The sequence below is a fragment of the Micropterus dolomieu genome, linkage group LG02 (genome assembly GCF_021292245.1).
Source record: "Micropterus dolomieu isolate WLL.071019.BEF.003 ecotype Adirondacks linkage group LG02, ASM2129224v1, whole genome shotgun sequence".
Classification (NCBI taxonomy): domain Eukaryota; kingdom Metazoa; phylum Chordata; class Actinopteri; order Centrarchiformes; family Centrarchidae; genus Micropterus; species Micropterus dolomieu.
In genome coordinates, this window is record NC_060151.1 from 15,325,089 (window position 1) to 15,348,205 (window position 23,117).

The following is a 23,117-nucleotide window of genomic DNA, read 5'->3' on the forward strand; positions in this document are numbered from 1 at the left end:
CGTTATGTGGGTCTGTTGTGATATGCATGGTGATGGCGCAATGGATAAGACGCCTGCCTTTGGTGTGAAAAACCCGGGTTCAATCTCCCACTGTGACCCAGCCGCCATTGTGTTCCGACCTCTGACATGTATAGCAATTGTAAGTCGCCTGATCGACTCTGGCCCTGTTTCAGAAAGCAGGTTCAACAAACTCTTGAGTGTAAACCTGAACTCTGAGCTTTCAGAAAGTTCAGTCAACTCTGAGTATGTTGAGCCTGATGGAAGCGCGTGCGTGGGGATGGAAAAAAGCCATCATCAATGGAGCTCCGATACTACGATTCACCACGACAACGGGTAAATAAAGGCAGAAACTCCATTTTTATCCGGTGGAGCTAGAAATGTGAATGCGTGGACCAACGTGGACCATAATGCTCCAAAACGCAAGATCGATACGTTAACAATATTACATTTTATACAGCCTTGCTCATTCATCATTTACCAGACTGGAATTTCCTGAATGAATGATAAAGAGCTGGAATTCTCCTCCAGCCTGTTATTCATTTTAAACAGCTACAGGCCTGTTTATTCAACTGTAACCTGACGGGACTAAATGCTGGTGGGAATAATTGAAGATGAAAATATTAATCGAACAGATTCTAATCTGTGATTGTAAAGTGACAGTCAGACTCAGTAGGCATATGCCTATTAATGATTTTTTTGCAATTTAAAATGTGTCTAGGTTCAAACTGACTGTGAAGTTTTAGACATCTATGTTCCATTAATAAAATCGTGCTCATTTTGTATTTTATGAAATGCTGTCAAAACAAATTCAGACAGCAGATAATGAAAAACTCACTTTTAAACTACATTTATTTATTATTTCAGCTGCACCACAGTCATCCTCACTCAGAAATATTCACATCATATCCAGTTGATAACTACGATAGGAATGTTCAATCAGTGCGACTACAACTTAAGATGAAAGGTTACTGTTCATTGATCAGTTTTATACAGATTACTTTAAACAGTCATTACTGTAGCGCAGGCTAAGTGTTTTACCTTAATGTCCACAGAGTCACTGTATTATAAAGGACAGTGTAGTTTATATATTTTATTCTGTGCTGAAATTAAATGTACAATGTCCAGCTCTCTGTCCATACCTCGATGACAGATTGATCATAAAAGCGTCATATTCAAGATCATGTTTGGGTAAAAAAAAAAAACTAATGGCCTATTTAACCGTGATTTCGATGTTTCCAAAGACGTAATTGCGTTCCAATATGTGCTTTGATATCGACAGTATAATTGAGGAAATGACACGGTGTGTGTGATTATAATTCAGATTTACTTAACGTTAACTTGCTGCTATACTAGTATCAGTGACAATGCTGCAGCTCTGTTACAGGTCCAGTGTAATAAATATGGGAAAACTGCTCTTCTGCTGCATTCCTGTAGCCTGGCAGTGCATTATAAACAAGAGTCTCACTTACTTATAAATGAGCTTTTGGTTGGTCACACCACCATTTACAGCCAGATTCAAATGCTCTGTGTAATTCATTTTCCATCTATACTTGATAAAAATTATGTGTTACAATTCTTTTGCACTTTTTGTAGCCATTGCTACAAGAGCTCTGCAACCTTGAATTGTTACAATAAATAAACCTTCATAAGAGGTAACAGCTTGTTAGCTCCGCTAGGCCAAATTATATTGAGTAATGGGATGTTGTGAATTGGCTAAATGAGCAAGAGACATGTATGGAACTTTAAATATCTTTATTGCTCAGTAGTGTTTCCTTTATTGTGCAGAATATGGCATGGCGCAGCATAAATATTTAAATGCAAATGTTTGTTTGTATGTCTGTTGCCATAATCACAAATTTGAGATGACCAGACAGACCCACCACAGAGACAAACCACCAGGATAGCAGATGAATCAGAAGTACAGGTTTCCAGTATAATATGAGGACTACTTCAAACTATTAACCTCAGGTAGATATTGCTATTGAAATTTCTCTGGCACATAATGTTAACTTAGTAATTATGCAAAACTCTCTAAACCAGCATACAACCTGTCTTACATTTGTCTTTACAGGTGGCCTGATTTTGTGAGCAGTGACCTCCAGAGCTTAGATTCTCAGATTACATGCACTCACTGAGGCCGATAGTAATTGTCAGGGTAGGATGTCCAATATGAAATAAATAGATGTTATGTTATGTAATTATTTCTAGTAAAAAGATACCCCATAAATGTGCAAAGTCATCAAATGATAAATAGTGATTATGATTATTGCTTTAGACCACTAACACTTACCATGAGGCAGAAACATGCACGGAATAGGCATAGCTGAATTACTGAGCTTACAGAGTAATGTGCTACTGTGTACTATTTACTTGAAAAGTAGCTCAGTAATCAAAGTATCTGCAGCTACTGAACCATGTGTATGTTTCAAATTAACCTGGATATTTTCACTTGAAAAGTTTGTCAGACAATCATTGGCATGTTTAAAAATACTTTATCAAACTGTTACAAAGAATATAATTTATATTGTGATCTGTCAACGCCATAATAAAGTTCATGAAATGAGATGTCTGGCTTACTGAGTCACTACTTAAATTACTTGCAAAACATTTTCATGGTAAAGATGTGAGATGGACCAGGTTTTTCAAGCCTTCTGTATGCATGGATTTAAATACGTTTTTCAGAAAACCTCTGAAGAATTACATTTTTCTAAAACCCCAGGTTGCTTAACACTAAACTTAAGAAGACCAAAACATACATGGATACAAAGACTTTCTGCTGCTGCTGGCCGCTGTGTTGTCTTCACTTCAGGTGCTTGACTGAAGCATGACGTCTGCCCAGTAATATCGTCCTGAGTTTTGAGAGTGTGAGTAGTGTGTGTTGGGTCCAGGAACATTTCATCAAATGCGAGCTTCACCATGTCACTCAGATGAGCTGTAAAACATGGCAGTCACTTTTATTTGAACATTATACTGTTATGTTTCATCAGGTCAGTCATGTATACCTGCAGATACATTTAGTCTTGAATTAGGAGAAGCTTGTATTTAACAGTGTGTGGTGATCACAGAACTAATGTCAAGGTGATGCCAAAATGACCCACCCACCGTAGTTACTCTTGAATCTATCTTGTTATATAATACTATGCATTTCATTTCTAGGTAGTTAAACCGTAGTATTTGGTCCAAACTGGTTGTGTTGGTATTTACAGAGGGGTTACCTGTGTTAAACAATGGTCAGCAATGCATGAATTTTTGATATTGCTGGACATTGTCCCCCTCCTTAAAGGGTAAATTATTATCATAACAATTTAATAATGCATTGCATTTAAACAGAACTTTTCATACACAAGAAGCGATAACAGTAGCCTACTGGTCCTACCAGGCTGGACATGCAGTCTGCCAAAATATGTTTCCCCCTCCATAATGCACAGATGATGGCCTGCCATCAAGTATTTAATTTTGTGTATACTTCACATCATGACTAATAACAAGGCTGAATATGGAGATGTTTCTGTTTTCCTAGCAAAAGTTACAGTGGGATACAAATAATTGCAGACTGTATTTTCAACTTGCCATAAAATGTATCCCCTCTTTATAATGCAGATGATGGCCTTCTGTCAAGTATTTAATTATGTGTATTCTTCACATCATGACTAATAACAGGGGTGAATATGTAGATGTTTCCATTTTCCTAGCAAAAGGTATAGTGGGATACAAATTATTTCAGACAGCCTAGCAACCTCGTTATGGATGGGGGATGCATCTTCTGGCAAGTTGAAAATACAGTCTGAAAGGGGAAACACTTATAACTACCTACGTGGATTACAGGAAGTGGTCTGCTGATTGGCCGAAAAAGCGCTCTGTGCATCTGACCTGCCTGTGACCTTAAAACTGAAGCTTGTGCATTGAAATTGAATTTAGAGAACTGAAAGTGAAAGCACACAGACTTTTAGTGAGGCTCAAATACAATTTCAGTTTAGATTCATAATATCACATTCAATTTCAAGTTTATTGGAATTCAGTTTCAAACTAATAAATTCAAATTCAAGTTGAGCAATTCAAATTCAGTTCTAAATGATTCAAATTCAGTCTGTACCGACACAAAAATCAGCCCACACAGAAGTAGGACCTTATTGAAACGTAGGCTTGGTAGGTTGGTTTTGGGTAAACTGGTCTCTCTACACCAGTATTAAATAAAACAGCTCTTTAATAATATTACAATTACTGTTGGCAAGGCTGTTTGTAATGACCACATTAGTATATTAACGTAGTAGTTTTACATAATTTGTAAAAAGTTGATGCTGAAACATTAAGCAGTTTAATTCAGTGTTGAAGTTCCTCACTGTGACCACTGGAGGGTAGTGAACAATCATATTACTGATCTGCCGTAAAAGACCGACCTTAGTCAGTATTTAAACTGACTCTTCAGTCAGGATGGTTGATTTGAATGTTACTCACATGTCAATAACATTTTAATGACAATTCAAATATTGACTGTTTATTATTGTAATCTTGCCTACTTGCTGGCGAAAATCAAAGGGTTACGGTGTCACATGCCATGGTATCTGAAACATGAATCAAAATGTTAATAGGAGAGCATTTTTGTTGGGACCTTTGCACAGAAATACCACAAGTTTATACTAGTAATGAAATTCTATCCGGGACCTACAGCATGGCATACCTTCAGGGATCAGACGTCTCAGATTTGTCTCATCTTTCTAAGTGTTGCGACAACATTGACATACATCATCTCCCCCATCCACATTTTCCCATCTGATGAGAAAAGTAGGCGATATAAAATTTATAAAAAGCTTTACAAGTTGACCATCTGCTTTAATATGCTTGCAGTAGACAGTAGTTGTGATTTGGCATATTCAATTTAAGTATTGTTTAAATAAATAAACAATACTTAAATTAAATTTTTAATTCAACTTTTAATCTAAATGTACTTTAGGAACTCTATCTCAATCACTTTAGATTGACAAAATATCAGTGTCAAAGGGCTGGACATTTTTCCATCTGCAGTAAACTAGAGTCAGCATTTAAATAAATATATAGTGCAGACTAAGCTGTGTATTAGATTTCAGATGAAACAATGACCAACATTAGAGGGCTACTTTCAGCTTTAATTTAAGGCCATTTACACACAAATCTGAAATTGCTTGAAATTCTTGCTAAATAGAATATCTGCCTACAAGAGAAACAAGTTAGAGAATTACAAGAAACATCATATGCTGATGGAGTAAACCTAAGCCACTTGATTCTCTAAACATTTAGAATAATTTATGACTATGAAATTTGAACCAGGTGTGGTCCATAAAGACTGTTTGGTGGCATGTTTTGAAGACGTGCCTTTGTAAATGATCCACTAGAAGTCTAGTAGAGTCAAAACTTTCCAAACCTGTACAAGGCTTTGTAGCAAGGAGTTACAAAATACAGAAGAAAAACTAAATCACCTTGAATGTACATAATTGAAGACCTTGTTGATGGGACTGCTGCTCCACATTTCAGAGGTAGCTTTCAGCTGGCATGTGATATAAATCTAAAAGGGGAAAAAAAAGCACATCTCTCATTATAAAACATTTGAACTCATGCAGGTTTTTAAGTGGCTCACCGAGTTCCTTGAATCCCACTGAAACAAGCATCAAGCTGAAGCGAAGTCGTCCTCGTTCTGCGTTGGCACAGTGCATTTGAGCCTTCTTTTGCATCAGCGAGACGCCTGACAAAAATCTTTTTCCTCATGCACTGCGAAAGCCAATATGTAGTTTCAAACCACATACCAAGTTCCTCTTACTTGTGGTTATCAGTGAAGTACTATGTGGGCACTGATGTTGCGTCAGGTGTCAGCACAGCTGCCTTTGTCCTGAATCAGGACCAGAGTAAGATGCGCCGAGGTAGAAGACGCTGGAGAACATCTCACTTGAACAATCATCTAACATGTAGACAAACATCACTGCATGCACGCTTCATCAAGACAAACCATAAGAGCCACGTACCTGTCGTCAGCTTGAGTGAGAAGGCAGACTGTTGAATAGGAGAGGGTCAGAAGAAGTCTACAACAGTGAAATTGCCCTCACTGTACAAGAGTGTGATGAACTTTCACCTTTTAGAGAGGCAGGAAACACGAACTACAGCATGTGTCATCCTTGTGATGCCATTGTAACTAGCAGCTGGAGAGATCAGATTGAGTAAATCAGAGTCCTCAGATATCTAGAGACAAATATCTAAAACAAAAATGTACAGCAAGTAAAAATAAATCCATAAACCGCTTAGTCTGGAGCCACAGTCTTGCAGTCCAGCTTCAATGACGTACTCAACATCACCAGCACTGACTGTTCTGCTTCTCCCAAGAAAAGCTCTCTAGGAGTAACATCCGTTGTTGTACCGCCAGCCTTCACCACAATCATGGAGGAGTCCGCAATACACACGGGAATTGGAAGTCTAAACAGTCCCATCTGCTAAACTAGCTTTTAATCTACTGAACACCGACACAAAGGACACCGTCTATTTGCATTCACTTAGTCTTTGCAATCTGGCCTTCCTCATTTTTCACTGCCTCAAAAATAATTCAGGAGATTGTGAGCACACTTGACTGACTCTCATACTAAATGTGCATTGGCTAACATTTTGAACATCTCAGGACTTCCATAACTTTAAAGCATAATGGTTTCACTAATGTACATTCCCAGTTGGTGGAAACAGCAGACAAGTTTATTTACATTTTACTGTTACTCAGTGCACATGCTTTAAGCCATAGAACCATTTTTCATGCAAACACTTGTATTTATAGTTTTCCATAGTAGTGATGACTGTTGTGTCCCACATAATTACCAATTCTAGGCAGGTTGAGTATGAAGTGTGTTCACACTGGAAAAGACAGGATGCATACTACAGAGTGCCAATTTAAGTGAAAACTTGAACTTAAATACAAACAAAAATGTTCAAATAAAAGTCAGTGGCTCATAAATTCAAACACTTTCTCCAAAGTTTAATTTTAGAGTGGCATTTTAAAGTTTCAGTTGATTTACATCAGATAAACAGGGGGGAAAAAAACAAACAAAAAAAAAAACCCTGTGCAACATTAGGACTTTACTGCCAATTAGACCTCAGAAAGCAAACTAGATTTAATTGTTCATTCACTCTTTGGGTCATTTGCAGCTGAAAGGTCAGATTCTGTAGCAGTTGTGTTTGACAGTTTAGTCACATCCATTGTAAACTGAGCCGTGGGGATGACATCACTGAGGGCTGCTGTGCCGTTAGGGTCCAGTGCTGCCTCTATCAATTTCAAGGTAACCTCAGGACCCAACCTTTCTAGAGATGCAGCAACTTCACTTTCTGCATCTTCATCTATAATTAGAAAACAACTTTTAGTTAAAAAACCCAGAGTGACATTTAAAATAAGTCAAGTTAACACTTTACCTTTTAGATCTGTTTCAGTTTTGACATCTTTCTGTTCAGAAGAAAACGTCTCAGCCACCTGGTCTGGTGTAGGTGGAAGCAGTCCCATCTCTAAGGGGAAACAATTTAGCCTCAAGATCTTTGCTGAGCCATTGTAAATTACCTTTTAGCAGAAAATTCTTTATGGCCAAAAATCTTCATAGACTCAGAAGTGCTCTGAATGAGCAACGCTAATTATCTTGTTCTTGTGATTTAGAGTTCAACTCTTACTGTCTTTTCTGAAAGTTATTCCACCTCTCCACTGGCTGCCATACAGTGCAGGTCTGCTGATTTTATTGAGAACGGGAGGAAGCTCTTCCACAGGTAGATGCTCAGTCTTCTGTTTAGCTGGCAAGACCAGCATTGGACCCAGTCTTGCCTCCTGATGCCACACTAAGACATGATACAGACAAGCCAAGTGTGAAGTCTGACTTATTTACACACACCCACCCCTCTAAAGATTAGCTGGACACTGCCAATACTGTAGGGCTCCCATTTTTCTAGTTTCTATAAGCAACCCTACCTTCATTGCGCTTCAGTCCGCTCTCCCAGAAGGTTTTGGATTCAGCCACCTTACCAAAGCTGCTGGGCTTATGGTGGGTTTGGCCACCTATATTTTGATTTGTACAATACTGGCATAAGTAGTCGTTACCATCTGCCGATCTCCATCTGAAAAGGATTGTCATCTCAGCACATATTTCCACATTTACTCATTTTGTTTAAGTGTAATTTAGCACATTTCAGATGTGGTAGCACTTGCCTGTCATTGACAAAAGTGCACGCCTTATTTGGTGCCTCTGCATCATTTACTGGCACAGCATTCAGTTGACATGTGATGTAGAGCTGTGAGAAAGGAAAAGGCAGGTGTGGGGATAAAACACAAAACTGTCCATGTGCAAGTTATGACTGAGCCAATTCAAGTGCGTCCTCACCTCTGCTCTGTCCTCATTATGAAATTTAAAGGCATCAATCATCAAGTGGAGTTTGTCATCCTGTGTCCTGACTAAGTAGTGAGACTTTGAACCTGGAACCATGGAGTCAACCAAGCACCTAAGGGGGGGACACAACAACTGTACACATGCAAAAAGACTATGCTAAACCACCAACAATGCCGAACCACAGGCATCGTCATTTTATTCCACACATTCTTACTTGGCAGAACCAGTGTCTACATTACTCAGAATACAATTTGACCACCAACCAAGATTCATGTTATTCTACAGCTAATCTGTTCAGACATCAGATTCTGACATGTTTTATTATATAAAAGTTGTGCAGTTTGTCAAGTTGTTAAGATAGCCTTCACTAATTACCCACATTGTCAGCTTGAGTAATTTGATTTTTAATATCCACTTTCAATATCCAAAAGGAGTAGCTAAACTTGGAGAGCAAAAACAAAAGCTAGTCCTGCTAAAATGGATACTAGCCTAGCTGCAGTGGTATGCATCGTTACTCCAAGAGCTGCAAACTAAAGGGGGGGGAAAAAAAATATAAAATAGTACTTTACCCTTTAATTCAACACAGAGCCTTGAAGTATTTCAAGTGCTTACCCGTTTTCAATGAAGACATATCTGGGAACAGAGTTTATGTCCGGGTCAAGTGTGGCCACACAGCTGCTCACAAATACTCTGAGCCCCATGTGATACCCAACTCTGACAGAGGCTTCGAGGCCGATGAGATCCCCGAAGTAAAACACGTTAGAGCTTCTTTTATACTGCCAGTCATCTGCACACAACACAATAGTAGTAAGAACAGACATGACAAAAAAAAAAAAACACAATGCCAGAGGTGAACAAAACTCACTTGTCATAATTCTCAAGTTAAACTCCAAGGTTTCCACTGCAGCTTGGGTAGACATGAAGGGGATCCAGGTAGGCAGGAGCGAAGAACTAGACAAATTGTATTTCCTGAGGAAAGTATTTTTTTTTTTAAAGTGAAGCATTGCCCACAGATCTTTAAAAATATAGATAAGTTAAACAGACCTTTTGTAATAACACTCAATTGGAATTACAGCCTCATCCATTCGAGTCACCCCACCTGGGGAGGCCACAGGAGAGTATATGAGGAGGTTTGTGTAGGCCAGAACGGATTCATCCATCTGTGTGGGTGGTAGATAGGTTTAGAACTAAAAGTATTAATACACAATAAATTTATTTGAATTGCAATAACAATTACTGTTACCCAGTGTTTGGTCCCGCAGTCCACTAATCCAACAACGATCTTGTACTCATCTTCTGAAGATGCTGCAGCTCTACAGAACTCATCGGGCTTCACTCCGAGGCGTATCTCATCAACATCAACAGGAGCTCCGACTCCAAACAGGTCAGCTTTGATAACGATCTCCAGCGAGTCTGGGTGGCAGGTCACTCTGACAGTGTTCACCTGCTCTCGTTCCTCAGCTGGAGCCTTTTGGTGCCCATGCACAGTGTATTTGGAGCGCCCCGTGAAGGGAGCCCTTAGAAAGGAATCATGTTGTCTGTGACGTTTGTGTGGAAATGCAAAAGATGGCCTGAGGCAGATCCCTGGCAACAAGAGTCCAACTAGGACATAAACCCAAAAATACAAGGTCTCCATGAATGCCACTCAAAACAGCAACCCAGTTCAGACTGCAAAAGGTCCCATCTGACCCACTAGTCAGTAAACCATCTGAGCCGTGGGGCATTTTAAACTTTATGCAGACACTGCACACCTGAGTCTAATCAACTGCTAATCAGCTTACAATTGGTTTCCCGCCCACTGACACTCGAGACAAAAGTCTGATTTATATGAAGTTGATATGTTTAAAATTGTACACATATTTGCTTCATTGCTTGTTTTTGTAGAAATTTAAATTCAGTGTAAAAAAAAGTGCTACCATTTATCAAAATGTTAGCTAAAAGTCAGAAATGCTAAGTAAATTTAGTCACTTCTTAAAAATATAAATCCATATTGTGCACAGCAACAGTAGTCTTGATCCCGTGATTGTTTACTGTCATGGCAACTCCACTTTAGATATTCATTTTGCTTCCTATGCTGCTGTAAAATGAAAATTAATTCCTGGCCCCTGCTCTCTGGAAGTATCTAGACCAAAATTACCCAGCAGTTATTTACTTTTCTCTTCTTTACAAGTTCCAATTTGGTACAAAAATTTACAAAAATAGAAAGTAAAATGAGAAAAAAACTTGTTTTCTTATTTTTGTTTCGTATTCATTTTTTTGCATACAGTGGTATCAATGTATCATATGTAGAAAAATGTTTTGTTTCTATGAACTACAATAAAAGGATCCATCAGCATTAACCTGTATAAATCACAGTGAGCATTCACATCTAAAATGGTCAAGTTTGACTATTTGTGTCTCAATATATCTTAATAAAAAATCAGCATGATATTTAAACAACTTGCATTTAGTCATTTACTTTTGTTTGTGTATGAAACAGATATTTCCATCACTTTGAGACCAATAGAAGTTGTATACAGATTGACCAGTTTATTTGCTTTTACAATCTAAAGTATCCAACTCAACATTCCTCCAATAAATGTATGAAGAAATCCTATGAATCTCATAGTGGTGGTGCTGTGTTGGACCTCACCCTTACACGAGACATTAGAAACACTTCTCAATATAATAAATTTTGACACCACCAGCTTTATCCTAACATAAAAGCGCGCAACAGCTCGTAGCCACAGAAATGGGATAAGAGAGGTACTGATGAACTTAGAATGAGAAAATAAATTCCTTATCTTGGATGGTTATCTTTACTACATATTTGCTTAATTAGCTAATCTTTATTTATTTATTTTATTTTAGTTTCATTTTTTGTCTTTTGTTCGTATCAGTTAAAAACATAATTGTATCACATTATACTGCCTATTGTAATTTCATGTTGTCTAACTCATCAAGAGTTGTTTCCTGTCTTTTAAAAAGTCAATTAAAATAAGTGCTTGAAAAAACTCAAAAATGAGCACAGGGTTGAATCAACAAGTACCAAGACATACTGTCAACAAGAAAAGGAACCTTATAAGCTTTACAAAGTTTTATCTATTTATAATTTATTGCTGGCTGCTGTATTGGCTTGCACTTGTGTACCTAATGAACTGGCAAGTCCTTTACAGACAGTGCATTTATCTATGTACATGTGTGTGTTCACAGGATGTATTAGTGCTGACTGCTGCTGTGGTTTATGTAAAAACCACTGAATATACAACAACAACAATCCTCTCCGCAGTGGAGGACTGTCCATCTGACTGTCTCTGATCTGCACTTCACACTGATCGTGTACACACCAGAAACCAGACACCAGACATATCCGGTGACACAGAATGATACTTGATTCTTATATCCTCTTTTCTGACTTGATAATATCAGAATCTGGTTGTTGAAATCAACCAGTCTTTTGCACAATTCTGTTCACTATCAGGGTATGCAACACACCCCTCGGTACAAAATTAGACTATTTTAGGTGGTGGAACAATGTTTTTATATTTAATAAATATATATATTAAATAATTTTATACTGTATCTAGTGACTGAAGGCTCTAAAGCCTGATGCTTAACATCCTGAGTCTGAGAAATATTTTAAAACTCAGTTTGACAATCTCTGTGTGTACAAGACCAGTATTTTAAGGCAGTTCTTGCTTTGAAGTCCTCTTCCTGCTTTGAGGTGAAGAACAATAAATACACTGAGGCTGTCCCCAAAGTATCACAGTAAACTGAAGGAAGGGAGGAGTACAGTATGACTTAGCTTCGGTATATCTCAGTTCTTTTATAACTGAAAAGGCCATGAGGAGGAGCGTGGCATGCATTCTCATTCTCATTCAGCTCTTTGAAGGTAAGAGAAATTCACATTTTACTTACTAGTGTTTTGTAATAGTCAACTATTTCTGCTTGTGACAGAGTCAGAATGTTGCTGATTTCGTTACTTCTTTATCCTGGCATTAAGCATTTATTTCTGCAGCATAATGTGCAGGTTATACAGTCTTATTTGTTTTTATTTACTGAGGAGGTATATTGGAACCATGCTGTGGCTTTGGTTACAGCATTGTGTGACAGCACTAACACGGTGCTGATTTGAGCTAAATGCTAACCTGCTGTTTAATACATAATAATTATATAAAATGTATAATAATATATTGTTCACCACTGCATCAAAATGATCACAATTCAACCTGAGGAGAGCATGTGTACAAAATGCCATGGCAATCCATTTAATAGTTAAGATATATTGCTCAAATGTGAAGCTCACGATGGTGCTTTATGGAAAGTTAAGGGATCACCAAAGTCATTACAATTCTTCCTCTTGGCACCATGAATGTCTGTGCAAAATGTTATGGCAATCCATTCAATAGTGAAGATATATCACTCACACTGGCGTTAGAGGGAAAGTCATCCCAATGTCCACCCTCACAGACTCACAGACTTTGAGCCGCGTTCCCGGGAGGCTCTCTTGCGGACATTTTGAGCCCTTTTTATACACCTTTTCGTAAGTCCGCATTTCTGCAGACTTTGGCTGAGAGAATTGCCCACACGTCATAGCGGTATGACGTGAAACCATGCGTGAAACACGGGGGTTACCAAGGGAAGCCCGGAAGCAAGAGAAAAATCATGGCAAATCCTTGTAAAAGAAGAAAAACGGTAAACAAAAAAGCATCGACACCAACGCTGATGTTAAAATTGTTGAAAGTTTTCTTAACTTATGATGGTACATAGATCACATGAAGTCAGATGAATGCAAACACCTTATTACAAACTATTTATTGTAGTTTTTGCTTAATGATGTTGTTTTGACCAACAATAGTGTATTGATTATTGACAAATATATATTGACTTTTACCTCTCCTCTACTCTGCAGGGCAAGAGTTTGCAGGACTTAAAAATCAGGCAAAAACATAAAATAAAAAGTGTGCAAGGTGTTTCAGCGTTGTCAAGGTAACATGATAAAGTGGCAAAGTGCTGTCCCCTTCCTGTTTACAGCATTTTGAGCCCTTGCAGCCTCTTGCACTCAATCACTTTCCAAGTGACGTCAGTAAAGTCTGTGAGGGTTCAGGGCTTAGGGCTTAGGTTTTAGGGGGGACATTGGGATTGGGCCAGGGAGTTTCATCCTCTGGGAAACCATGAATGTCTGTACAAAATGTCATCTTAATCCATCCAATAGTGAGATATTTCAGTTGGGACCAAAGTCATGGAAAAAAGTCCTAAGTGTTTTTTTCTCCTCCAGCCTATGCAGAGTTGATCTTCAGGCAACTGAAAGAGAGCCAGTCACTGGAGCTCTCTTGTTTCCATCAGCAGCAGCATGGCAGCCTGGAGGGCCTCCACCTTTACCACCGCAGTGCCCAGAGCCAGACGACCCTGCTGTCGATGGCTAAGGACGTCAAGATCAGGGTCAACCCCGAGCACAGGGGGCGTCTGCAGCTCTGGGGAGGACTGGACTCCCTGCAGGTCAATGTGACCATATCCCATTTACAGCACAGTGACACGGGACTGTACATGTGGGAGCTGAGCTACCGAGGGGACAACAGCTCTCCCCAGATCCTCCTTGGCGCTCAGAAGGTTTTCTTGTTGGTTGAGAGGACAGGTATGTCTCACAATACAGTACTTACACGTTAAACCCAAGTGCCTCTTTTCAGACTTTAACCTGTACTGGCGTTTGTGATGCAGGGAGGTCATGCCAGTGCTCTCCCAGTTACCCTCCGGTGCTCTTGACAGTCTTTACAACAGCAGGGCTGCTTCTGTTCATACTCAGCTGGCTGGCCATAGAGAAATGTGTGAGTATTTACACTTAAACTAATAATGGATGGCTCATTTCTGAGGTTTGTTATGTTGTGAAGCAACAATACTGTTGAGTGTTTTTCAGTAAATGTTGCTGAGCTCCTCTTGTCACACCATTTTGCAGTATTTCTGACAGAGGCACTAGCTTTTCAGGAGCTTTGTAATTCAAAAGTACAAAGACAGCTATGCAAGTGAGTCATATTAAGTTGAATATCAATAAATGTGTCAGCTTTAATAGAGGCCTGACAGTCATCGGTTTTAGTGCATTTTCAAGGCAACTGAAGTGAGATGACGCCTGATAATTACTGCTGGGATTGTCTGCGCGTGAGTCACCAAATCTGTCACGTTATGTAAAGTGACCAAGAGACATCTCTCAAAATCAATATGAAGTATCCAAAAGGAAATCTGAATTAGCACAAAGGATCAGCAGTCACATGTGGACTCTCACCCATACTGACAGATATATAGTGAACTACACCTTCAGACGACCATCAAGGTCAATCACAACATCTTCTGAAGTCAAAATCAGTGTTCATTGTAGGGTCTATGGTCTGTCTACTTTACTGTCACATCTATTACTCACCCTAGCAGCCTGGGAACCAGATCCAGTCAGCAAGACAATTTTATGAGGATCATCCACATGTTTAGAATTTATTATCCAATTGTCATTCATTTTAGCGTAATCATTAAATTATGTAGCAAGGTTGCAAATTTTGAGGACAATTTCTGTGCGTATTTTCTCATCTGATACAATGAAGTTGCTGTTCTGCAGGAATAAAATCTCACACAATTTAGAGCAATCAATTCCATTCCAAATTACTAAGATGGTTACTAAGATTACAAAGTTTTTAAAGACGTCACCTTGGACTCTGGGAAACTGTGGACGTTGGACTATGGACATTTTTCACAAGACAACAATCAGAAGATTAGCTGGTAAACACAGTTTAAAGTAACAAATACATACTGGGGCTTGAGGCCTTGAGCATAAAAAAACAAGGAGCAGGCCTAAATATTAACTGCAGAAGCTTGTTAATACTCCATACTCAACATAAATTGATTTCTAAAAGTCAGAAATAATGTGTTGTAGGTGAAGGCGAGGCATCATCACAAACCACAACCTTCTGCTCCTATCTATGAAGAAATGACCAGGAAGCAGCAGAGCGCCGGGATCCCCCAAAATAACCACGAGGCCCCCTCACACCTGGAGGAAGTCAACTTCCCAGTGTACGCTAACCCAAACATCCGACAACCACAGGACAACTACTACGCCTGCCCCAGACAGCTCGCCCTCAGAGCCTGACGTGACTTCTGGCATTGAGCTAATGGCGCAACAAATGTGTTCAGGAAATGACACCCGCTCTACCACAACAACATGATATGAAAGCGAGAGGTGACTTCTTGTCCAGGAAACAAGACAGACAAGGCGGAGAATTAAAACACCAAATAAGGAAATGATGCATTTTTAACAGCCAAGAAAAAAAAGGCTATTTTATTAATATTTGAAAGAAGCTCCATAGTTCATGAAAACATTTGTTTCGGTGCATGTCATTTAGCAATCACATTCTATGAGGAGAAAGAGCTATACAGAGAGAAAAATAAAACATTACAAGCCACTGACTTTTCATTAAATCTCAGTACAGACATTTTTACTTAATATTTCAAAAACAAAACAAAAAAAGGCCCAAAAAAGAGCAGCCCTAATCCCATACCCCCCCACCCCACCCTCCAAGAAAACCTTAACTGAGAAAAAAAAACCCTTGAGGGTGACAGGCTAGAATCCCACAGTGCTAAAGAGTGAGACGCTCATTGGTTTTAGGAATACACAGCATGGCGATGTAGCGCTAGGTCAATCTGAATCAGGGGAAGGAAGCTGGAGGCGGGAGGCTCGAACATGAGTCACCTCTCCGCCCCCTTCAAAAAATAAAATCAAAGACAAATAAAAACACATTGGATCCCAAAAACCCCTGCAATAGATCAGCCACTTAGAAGTAGGCCATATAATCCCCCCCATCTTCCACCCCAACCCCCACCCCCAAAAACACTTGTGCATAGTTTCATGATCCTTTACAACCAGCTCATGTTTTACAAACATCCTCCAAAAATGTGAAAAAATGTTCCACAAAAGTCTGATGTATCTATTGATAATATCCGCTGTGGGAGAATGAGAGAGAGAGAAAGAGGAAAGAAAGAGTAATGCACAATGTTCCTGATTCAGTCAGGACGGGACCTCATTAAGAAAACACAATAAAGATTCAAACATACAGCATTTTGCATGTTATTCACGGTCTTTCTTTCTTTTTTTTTTTTTAAACAATCAAAACCATTGACCGTTTTTTTTTGTTTTTAAATGTAAAGCAATTTTAATATATAGATTTATATATAAAGCACTCCATTTTCATTTAAAGTCCATTATTTGGTTATTATGTAACTGCTACGGATTTAGAAACAAAAGGTATTTTCTCTTCTTCTGAAATCCATAACTTTCAGTGCTTAGAATTGTTTCTTTTAAATCATCCATTTTTCTTTTTTTTTTTTACTCATCATAAAAATGTACATTAAAATGGCGTGGAGTTGGTACTCTGGAACCCTGGCCTTCCTGAGACAAGATCCACTTTTTGTGTGTGTGCAAGATAGTGAGCAATTATGTCTTTCTTTTTTTCTTTTCTTTTTTTATATAAAGGAAAATATATATAATCAACATAAAACATACAGGCTTCAGATAATCCATGAAATCAACATTAACACAGAACAAAGATGGTTAAACAGAACAAGACAACACTGTTCAATCCCAGAGCTCTGAAAGTAGCACAATAAATCTTCATTCGGTGAAGTGTTTTTTTTGTTTTGTTTTTTTTTTTTAATGGAAGCATTTGTCCTTTTTTTTTTTCTCTTTTTCCAACATTCCCATGGTTCAATTCTTTTGTGTTGCTGATTTTTTTTTCTGAACTCCAGAAAAAAACTAAGTGTTTGTAAACTGTCAGTGGCCTTGCAGGAAAACAAATGACAACATGAGTGATTTGAACATAAGTGAAAAACAGAACAAAAGCTAACAAACCAAAAAGGTAGGCACCTCTGAAGTGAGCCCTAGAAGCCAAGGCTCAGTCTGATGTCTTGTCCTTCACTCTCTCCATTGCTCAGATTTGGGAGAGCTGAAGTCCTTCTACCCCAATCTATGGCCACAGGTCTGCAAAATACTTTTTTTTTGCTGCATTTTTATACATATGTGATTTTTTTTTTCTGTTTTCTTGTTTGTTTTTTTTAGGTTTACAGTCTGAAAAATGGTGCAATACTCAATTATGATCCATACTTTCTTGGATTATTCCACAATGAAAGCCACTAAGGTAGATAAACATTACATTTTAAAAACACACTTATTTTAGTCCTTGAGTAAACATTTACACATGAACTGTCCCCGTCTCCCCTCAGTACTTGTATCATGTTGTTCGTTTAGCTGGATGAGGGGTGAGGCCGACACTCAGTGCAACGCTAGAGGCTAGTAACCATTAACATCAGAATATATTTTTGACAAGCAAAAAGAAAAAACAAAAAAAACAAACAAATCAACAACAAAAGTATACTGACTTGAAAAGAATCACAAGGCGGAAATTCCTCCGCTGTAATCACGAGCTCTCACACGTTTCTTCACCTCACACACTATTCATTCAAACAACATACAGTACAAGCAGCCTTGTGCAAACACTCAAATACAACAGATGTAAATTTGCCTTTATATCGCTCTGTTTTCAACAACACTCGTATTTCAAATTTAATTCACTCTGAACCGATGCTATCAAAAATCTCTGAAGTGAATGAGACAAAAAACCACTACAAAAAAGTGTTCACATTACATTATTGGCGCTTCTTTTGATTCAAGTATTTGTTTTCATTATTTTGTATTACTCTGATATGTTTATGATCTTGTCTTCTGGGAAATATAATGTTGAGGAGGATACACAGGGTAAGGGCTGAAGCCAGGGCAGGGGAGGGGGCTTAGGCTAAGTGGAAAACAGAGAGCTCTAGCCATTTACACACATACATCCATTATGTACTCTTGGTTGTATTATGTATATGGACTAGCATGTGCATATTCAACCCAGGCCTTTGTTGTTGTTTTTTTAAAGAGAGATTTGCTAATTCAACTCTTTTTGGGGCCCCTGCCCCACACCCTTGTCTGATCCATGATTGAGAAGCATTTTTTTGCTCAAGATCCAGTTGCCTTTGAGTCCCTGTGACTTTAAAAAATAGGAGAGCATCTGATTTCCAACACTAGACAGGTAGATAAGAGTGCAGGGGAGGGGTGTGGGAGGGGCCGGGGCTCTCAGTGCTGGTGCTGCGCCAAAAAATCCGGGGCACATCTGAGACTCGACCTCCGTCCCAGTCACCCATCCGCCCACCCTGTTCGACTCTCCGCTTCAACGCCAGTTCTTTGATTCAAGTCCAGTGTGGAGTAAATACAGATTTTCAGGAACAAACAAACGCACAGACAGACAACACAGGCAATAGTGATTGTTTTGTTGAATGACGTGAGTCTAAAGCGACTCTGGAAGAGGGCAAATCCCGAAAGTTTTAAGACTTGGTACCAAACTTGAGGTGTGTCCCTATTTCTGCTGATACACAGGGTCCCTGCTTGGACCCTGCCCCCAAAGCCAGATGTGCAGAAATGACCTGTCGACCTTCAGGTTGGAGGTCCAAAATGAACCACCTGGATACAGCTTCCCCACATGTGGCCCAGAGAATGAGCCCAGACGGGGTGAGAAGGCGGCAGCTTGCAGAGAAACAGAACACAGGTATCTCAGCCTTGGAGTGCACAGCTGAAACTGACATTTTTTTTTGTAGTTTCTAGTTTTTGCGAAAAACCTTGATGATAAAGAAAAAGATGTTTTTGGTTTTTAAAGAGATGTACCCGATGTGACCCATAAACAGTGCACAGACACATGGGACCAACAACGCCCCCCCCCCACACACACACACACACCCACACCCCTCTCCTGCAGCCTGGTTCTCTACTAAATTTCCAGTCCCTTGTTGGTAAAAAACCCCCCCAAAAACAGCACAATTCGTCCGTCCTTCCCTTCTACTCCTCAAGCCTCCTACAGCTGGAGCTTGTGGTGTACGCCCCTGCAGCAATATAAGAAACTTAAGTCTCATCACATTAAAGATGAATTAGGATATGACAAGGTGGAAGTAGATAATATTAGATCAGTTGGCACAAGACTGAAGAAGAGACGGCCAACCACTAGTGCCTCCAGCAGGTCATTTAGTGTTATCTAGTAGCTCTGTCCACACAGTGAGAGACTTAACCCTTGAAGAGAGGCTCTTTCGGTGCCACTTATATTTTAACTGGGGAGGTTTTCAAGGGAAGCTGCCGGGAAGTAAAGGTTGAGCGATAAGTGAAGATTGGCAGATGTAGGGGGAGGGGGGGGGGTGGCTGTGAACAAACACCTCCTTGTCTTTGCATAGAAATGGAAGGCTGTCATCAGTTGAGGTGGTTCTAAGTGTAACTGAGTGCTCCCAGAGTTAAACATAAAGCACCAGCGTGAGTGAAGCCCATCAACACTAAAGCGTGTGTGTGTGTTATGAGACGACAAAGAGCAGAGGTTGGGCACTCCCGGATGAACAGAGTCAGTTGGCTCACTATCCTGGAGAACCTTTGACTACACTACCTTTACCCACTTGACTTGACTCTTTCCAACAACCCCACGTAAAGATATCCCCCACCAGCCTTTTCTACTGACATCTGCAGTGTTTCATATGGCCTTTGCTGCACGGCTGAGGCGTACCTCTAAACTACACGCTGCTTCTGCCTCGGAGGCAGTGGGAGGGGCAGGAGAGAAGCTGAACACTGCATAAAGACCAATATTTAAAAAAGCTGTGAAATCACCATCAGGAAACAATCATTATCTATATCATCAATGATAACAGCAACAATATCAGCAAACTTTATGACAACAATACAACAAAAATGCACACTGGCAAATCCATAAGTGAAACAAAGAAAAAAAAACAAAAAACAAAAAAAACACATCACATGCCTCCATCTCTGGCTAAAGTGATCTTTGCAGGAGAGAGACAGAGAGAGTGTGGAGTCGGAGGTTGCTGAGGACAGACTCTGGCGCAGCAGTAGTAGTAAATTTAATACAGGTGGGCCAGTTCTGAAAGAGCTGCTCTTGGCCTGGAGGCCGGGGGAGGGGAAGGAGGAGGAAGAGGGATGCCAGTCTGTAGGGATCCGCAGGGAGGCAGCGAGCGAGCGGGAGGGTGGGGTGAGGGCTGCTGCAGAGCACTGCACTCTGCAGCAGGCAGGCACTCAGTGGCCACACTATCACACAGGTTGGCAGGGCCAAGAAGAAAAAAAATAAAAACATAAGGACAAGAAAGATGGCGATCCTCCCTGCTGGACCCAGTAGAACATAAACATGTCGAGCGTTTCCAGACACCAAGGCTAAAGATTTCGAAGTATGTAATGTAACAGTGATATTTACTTTGATAAAGATGAGTGCTTTGGGGTATTTCCCTCCTGCACCCATCATCAGTTGAGTTAGTTCTTTCTTTGTATTTCCCTTCACTTTGCTACCATGTTTGACATCCTTCCTGGTCTCACCGACTTGAGGGAAGGAAGATTGAAAAAAAAAACAAAAAAAACAACAAAAAAAGCATCTTCACATCCATGTTAAGTTAAAAAATAAATGTATAGAGAAGCCACTAAGCAGATTGCTTTTTTGTCTTTGTTTTTTTTTTTTTATTTTTTTTTTTTATTTGCCAGTGTTGCTTCTCCTTTCTTCTAGTTGTTGGCATTAAGGGTATAACGAGCAGCGACGCTCTTGCTAAGTGCTATGATAGACCACCTATTCACAAATGTTGCAAATGCTTCATACTTTTCTACATACGCAAATATGGGCAAAAAAAGGGTCATCTGGGTAAAAAGGAAAATAGGCTTCTCTCACTTTGGTTTGATGCCTTCTCCCCAAGCACACACACATACACAGAAACAAACACACACAAACTATCCCCCCCCCCAAAAAACTAGTCACTGGCATAAGTGTGGAGAGTAGGCTGGCTGAAGAAGTGCTTTGCGTGTACGTCCTAGTATCTTGGACAGAAGGTTGAACACCAGCTCGCCACTCTCCTGAGCTCACACACTCTTGGGGTGTGTGGGGGGGTGTGTGTGGGGGAGGGTGGGGGTGAAGGGTAGTAGTGGCAGTTGTAGGTGAGGTGGGGGTGGGGTTACAGGGCAGATAGAGCTTTTGCAGTTCAATCCTTCCTTAAAGTCTCCTCTCGTCATGATGGGAGGGTGCTTGGACGGTAAAGTCTGTGGCTTATATTGCACGTCACTTGAAATGGTGTTTTTGCGGGTGGAGTGGGGTCATTGACTAGACGCCGGTGGGAAACATTTACGACTTGAGGTTTTCCACAACATCAGTGAGCGGGTCCGAGACTGAGACCAAACTGCGAGTTGCCCGCAGATGAGTTGAGGTGCATTGAAGTATTTGTCTTTACAGCTCCATAGTAATAGCAGTGGTTCATTTAGTAATCCATCAGGTCTATAACTGTACATGTGATGACCCCCAAAAACTTTCTCTTCCCCCCTCTGGGTAAGCTTGACAGACACATTTGAATAATATCAGTTCTTAGCTTTGTTTGCAATGGTTTAAGAGGAAAAATAAAAACCCCCCACTACAAATAGAAATGGCTTGAACACGGGTCGAACAGAGTTGCATCATTCCTTTTGAGCGTTCTGTGGGGAACTCAATCTGCTTGCAAAAAAATGCACTGAAGTTGTGAGCTGTAGTTGCTTATGTTAAGCAGCAGCAGCAGCATGTACTCTCCACTCAGGTTTCACTGGCTCAGAAATAAGGGTGTGCAAGTGTCCGTATGCTTCTTCACCAAGTACAGAGTGAGTGAGGATAGCAGGGCAGGAAAGAGGTTAAGGCTAATATTAGTGCTGAGAGAAACAAAAGTTGAGTCTGGACCAGCTGAAAGTTCGACAACCACTCTGATTGAAGGGTTTTAACTTTGGGAATGATGCCTTTTGATGGATCTCTGAGGTGCAGTATGATTGCCTCAAAAGGCCGAGAGGGATTACGCAAGTTTAAAGATGGCAGCTCGTCACTGTGTGTCAGTTTGACTAAAGTACATGTTTCACACGGACGAGTTCTCAAAAGGTCATTCCTGTAAAAAGTTCTCTTTCTTGTCGAATGAAAGACTTCTTCCTTTGTCTCCAAAAGTAAGAGCTGAACACTGTGACCAAAATCTCTCAGTGAGATTCACAAAAGAACTGCAATTGAAATGTCATTAAAAATGAAAAGGAGTCGAGGAGGTTGGCGAGGGTGAGCAGCGAGGATGTAGCCTCGCCCTCCTCTCGTCTCTTCTTCCACCATTACACCCACACTGATTATCTCCACAATGATTTGCAATGTTTTTGCTCCTGTTGGTGTTCGTTATGCCTGGGCTCTTCTGTCCTACATGGACTCCCCACTCAGCAGGTCCCCAGGCAGCAGCGTATTTATTTGGGTGGGACTCCCCATGACCCGTCCCTCTTCTCCACTCGGGGGTCCCCACAGGCTGGAATACTGCTGCACGCCACCCCACAGCAACTCTCCGCCCGTCTTTGCTCCGCCTGTTCCCAGGCCACTGCTATTGCTGCTGCTGCCGCTGTTGTTGTTGTTGTTCCAGTGGGGCGAGTGTCCGATGGGATGGGAGGCTCCGGACCCGGCCCCACCCATCCTTGTCTGATTGGTGCCTGGAGTGGCCTGCCAGCTGGTTGTTCCACCAAGCAACTGGCCCTGTGCAAAGAAGCGGTTCACTTCCTCCTCCCCAGCAAACTCTGCCAGGATGGTGGTGTTCCCGAGCACGCACCTGGATGGGGATGAAAGAAAAAAAAGTTGAGAAATGGTCAAAACTTTTTAAAAATGAACTGAGCCAAAAAACGTAAAGAGGCGT

General features: G+C 40.3%; 3 protein-coding genes and 1 long non-coding RNA gene across 7 annotated transcripts in view; 2 read left to right on the plus strand and 2 right to left on the minus strand.

Annotated features, from left to right (window-relative positions):
- Nucleotides 1–555: 555 nt before the first annotated feature.
- Nucleotides 556–2,565, plus strand: LOC123987475. The gene is made up of 2 exons (XR_006829136.1): nucleotides 556–1,968; nucleotides 2,072–2,565. It is a non-coding gene; the product is annotated as an uncharacterized LOC123987475 (long non-coding RNA).
- A 4,121-nt stretch (nucleotides 2,566–6,686) lies between these two features.
- LOC123987460 (zona pellucida sperm-binding protein 3-like) lies at nucleotides 6,687–10,066 on the minus strand. Its single transcript, XM_046076400.1, has 10 exons — nucleotides 9,616–10,066; nucleotides 9,417–9,532; nucleotides 9,238–9,341; nucleotides 8,985–9,159; nucleotides 8,367–8,484; nucleotides 8,195–8,277; nucleotides 7,958–8,103; nucleotides 7,666–7,827; nucleotides 7,417–7,506; nucleotides 6,687–7,344 (listed from the first exon to the last, which is right to left on the minus strand). The coding sequence occupies exons 1-10, from the start codon at nucleotides 10,006–10,008 to the stop codon at nucleotides 7,130–7,132; spliced, it is 1,602 nt and encodes a 533-aa protein (XP_045932356.1). The 5' UTR covers nucleotides 10,009–10,066; the 3' UTR covers nucleotides 6,687–7,129.
- Nucleotides 10,067–11,779: 1,713 nt separating this feature from the next.
- On the plus strand, nucleotides 11,780–16,770 carry LOC123987467. The gene is made up of 4 exons (XM_046076413.1): nucleotides 11,780–12,243; nucleotides 13,630–13,986; nucleotides 14,070–14,176; nucleotides 15,268–16,770. The coding sequence occupies exons 1-4, from the start codon at nucleotides 12,195–12,197 to the stop codon at nucleotides 15,478–15,480; spliced, it is 726 nt and encodes a 241-aa protein (XP_045932369.1). The 5' UTR covers nucleotides 11,780–12,194; the 3' UTR covers nucleotides 15,481–16,770.
- tnrc6c1 (trinucleotide repeat containing adaptor 6C1) overlaps nucleotides 15,636–23,117 on the minus strand; it is a 47,479-nt gene continuing 39,997 nt past the window's right edge. For all 4 annotated transcript variants that reach the window (XM_046076382.1, XM_046076373.1, XM_046076363.1 and 1 more), the window contains one exon: nucleotides 15,636–23,033. In XM_046076382.1, coding sequence (XP_045932338.1) covers nucleotides 22,637–23,033 — 397 coding nt within the window. In that variant the 3' untranslated portion in view covers nucleotides 15,636–22,636. The remainder of the gene's footprint in view (nucleotides 23,034–23,117) is intronic.

What these genes read in the sequence shown, in the direction of transcription:
- LOC123987467 (XM_046076413.1), top strand. Translation starts at nt 12,195, where the DNA reads ATGAGGAGGAGCGTGGCATGCATTCTCATTCTCATTCAGCTCTTTGAA. An exon ending in TCTCATTCAGCTCTTTGAAG is followed by an intron (nt 12,244 to 13,629) that starts GTAAGAGAAATT and finishes TTTCTCCTCCAG; the next exon opens with CCTATGCAGAGTTGATCTTC. An exon ending in GGCTGGCCATAGAGAAATGT is followed by an intron (nt 14,177 to 15,267) that starts GTGAGTATTTAC and finishes AATGTGTTGTAG; the next exon opens with GTGAAGGCGAGGCATCATCA.
- LOC123987460 (XM_046076400.1), bottom strand. Translation starts at nt 10,008, where the DNA reads ATGGAGACCTTGTATTTTTGGGTTTATGTCCTAGTTGGACTCTTGTTG. An exon ending in ACTGCGGGACCAAACACTGG is followed by an intron (nt 9,533 to 9,615) that starts GTAACAGTAATT and finishes CCACCCACACAG; the next exon opens with ATGGATGAATCCGTTCTGGC. An exon ending in AATAACTTTCAGAAAAGACA is followed by an intron (nt 7,507 to 7,665) that starts GTAAGAGTTGAA and finishes GTTTCCCCTTAG; the next exon opens with AGATGGGACTGCTTCCACCT.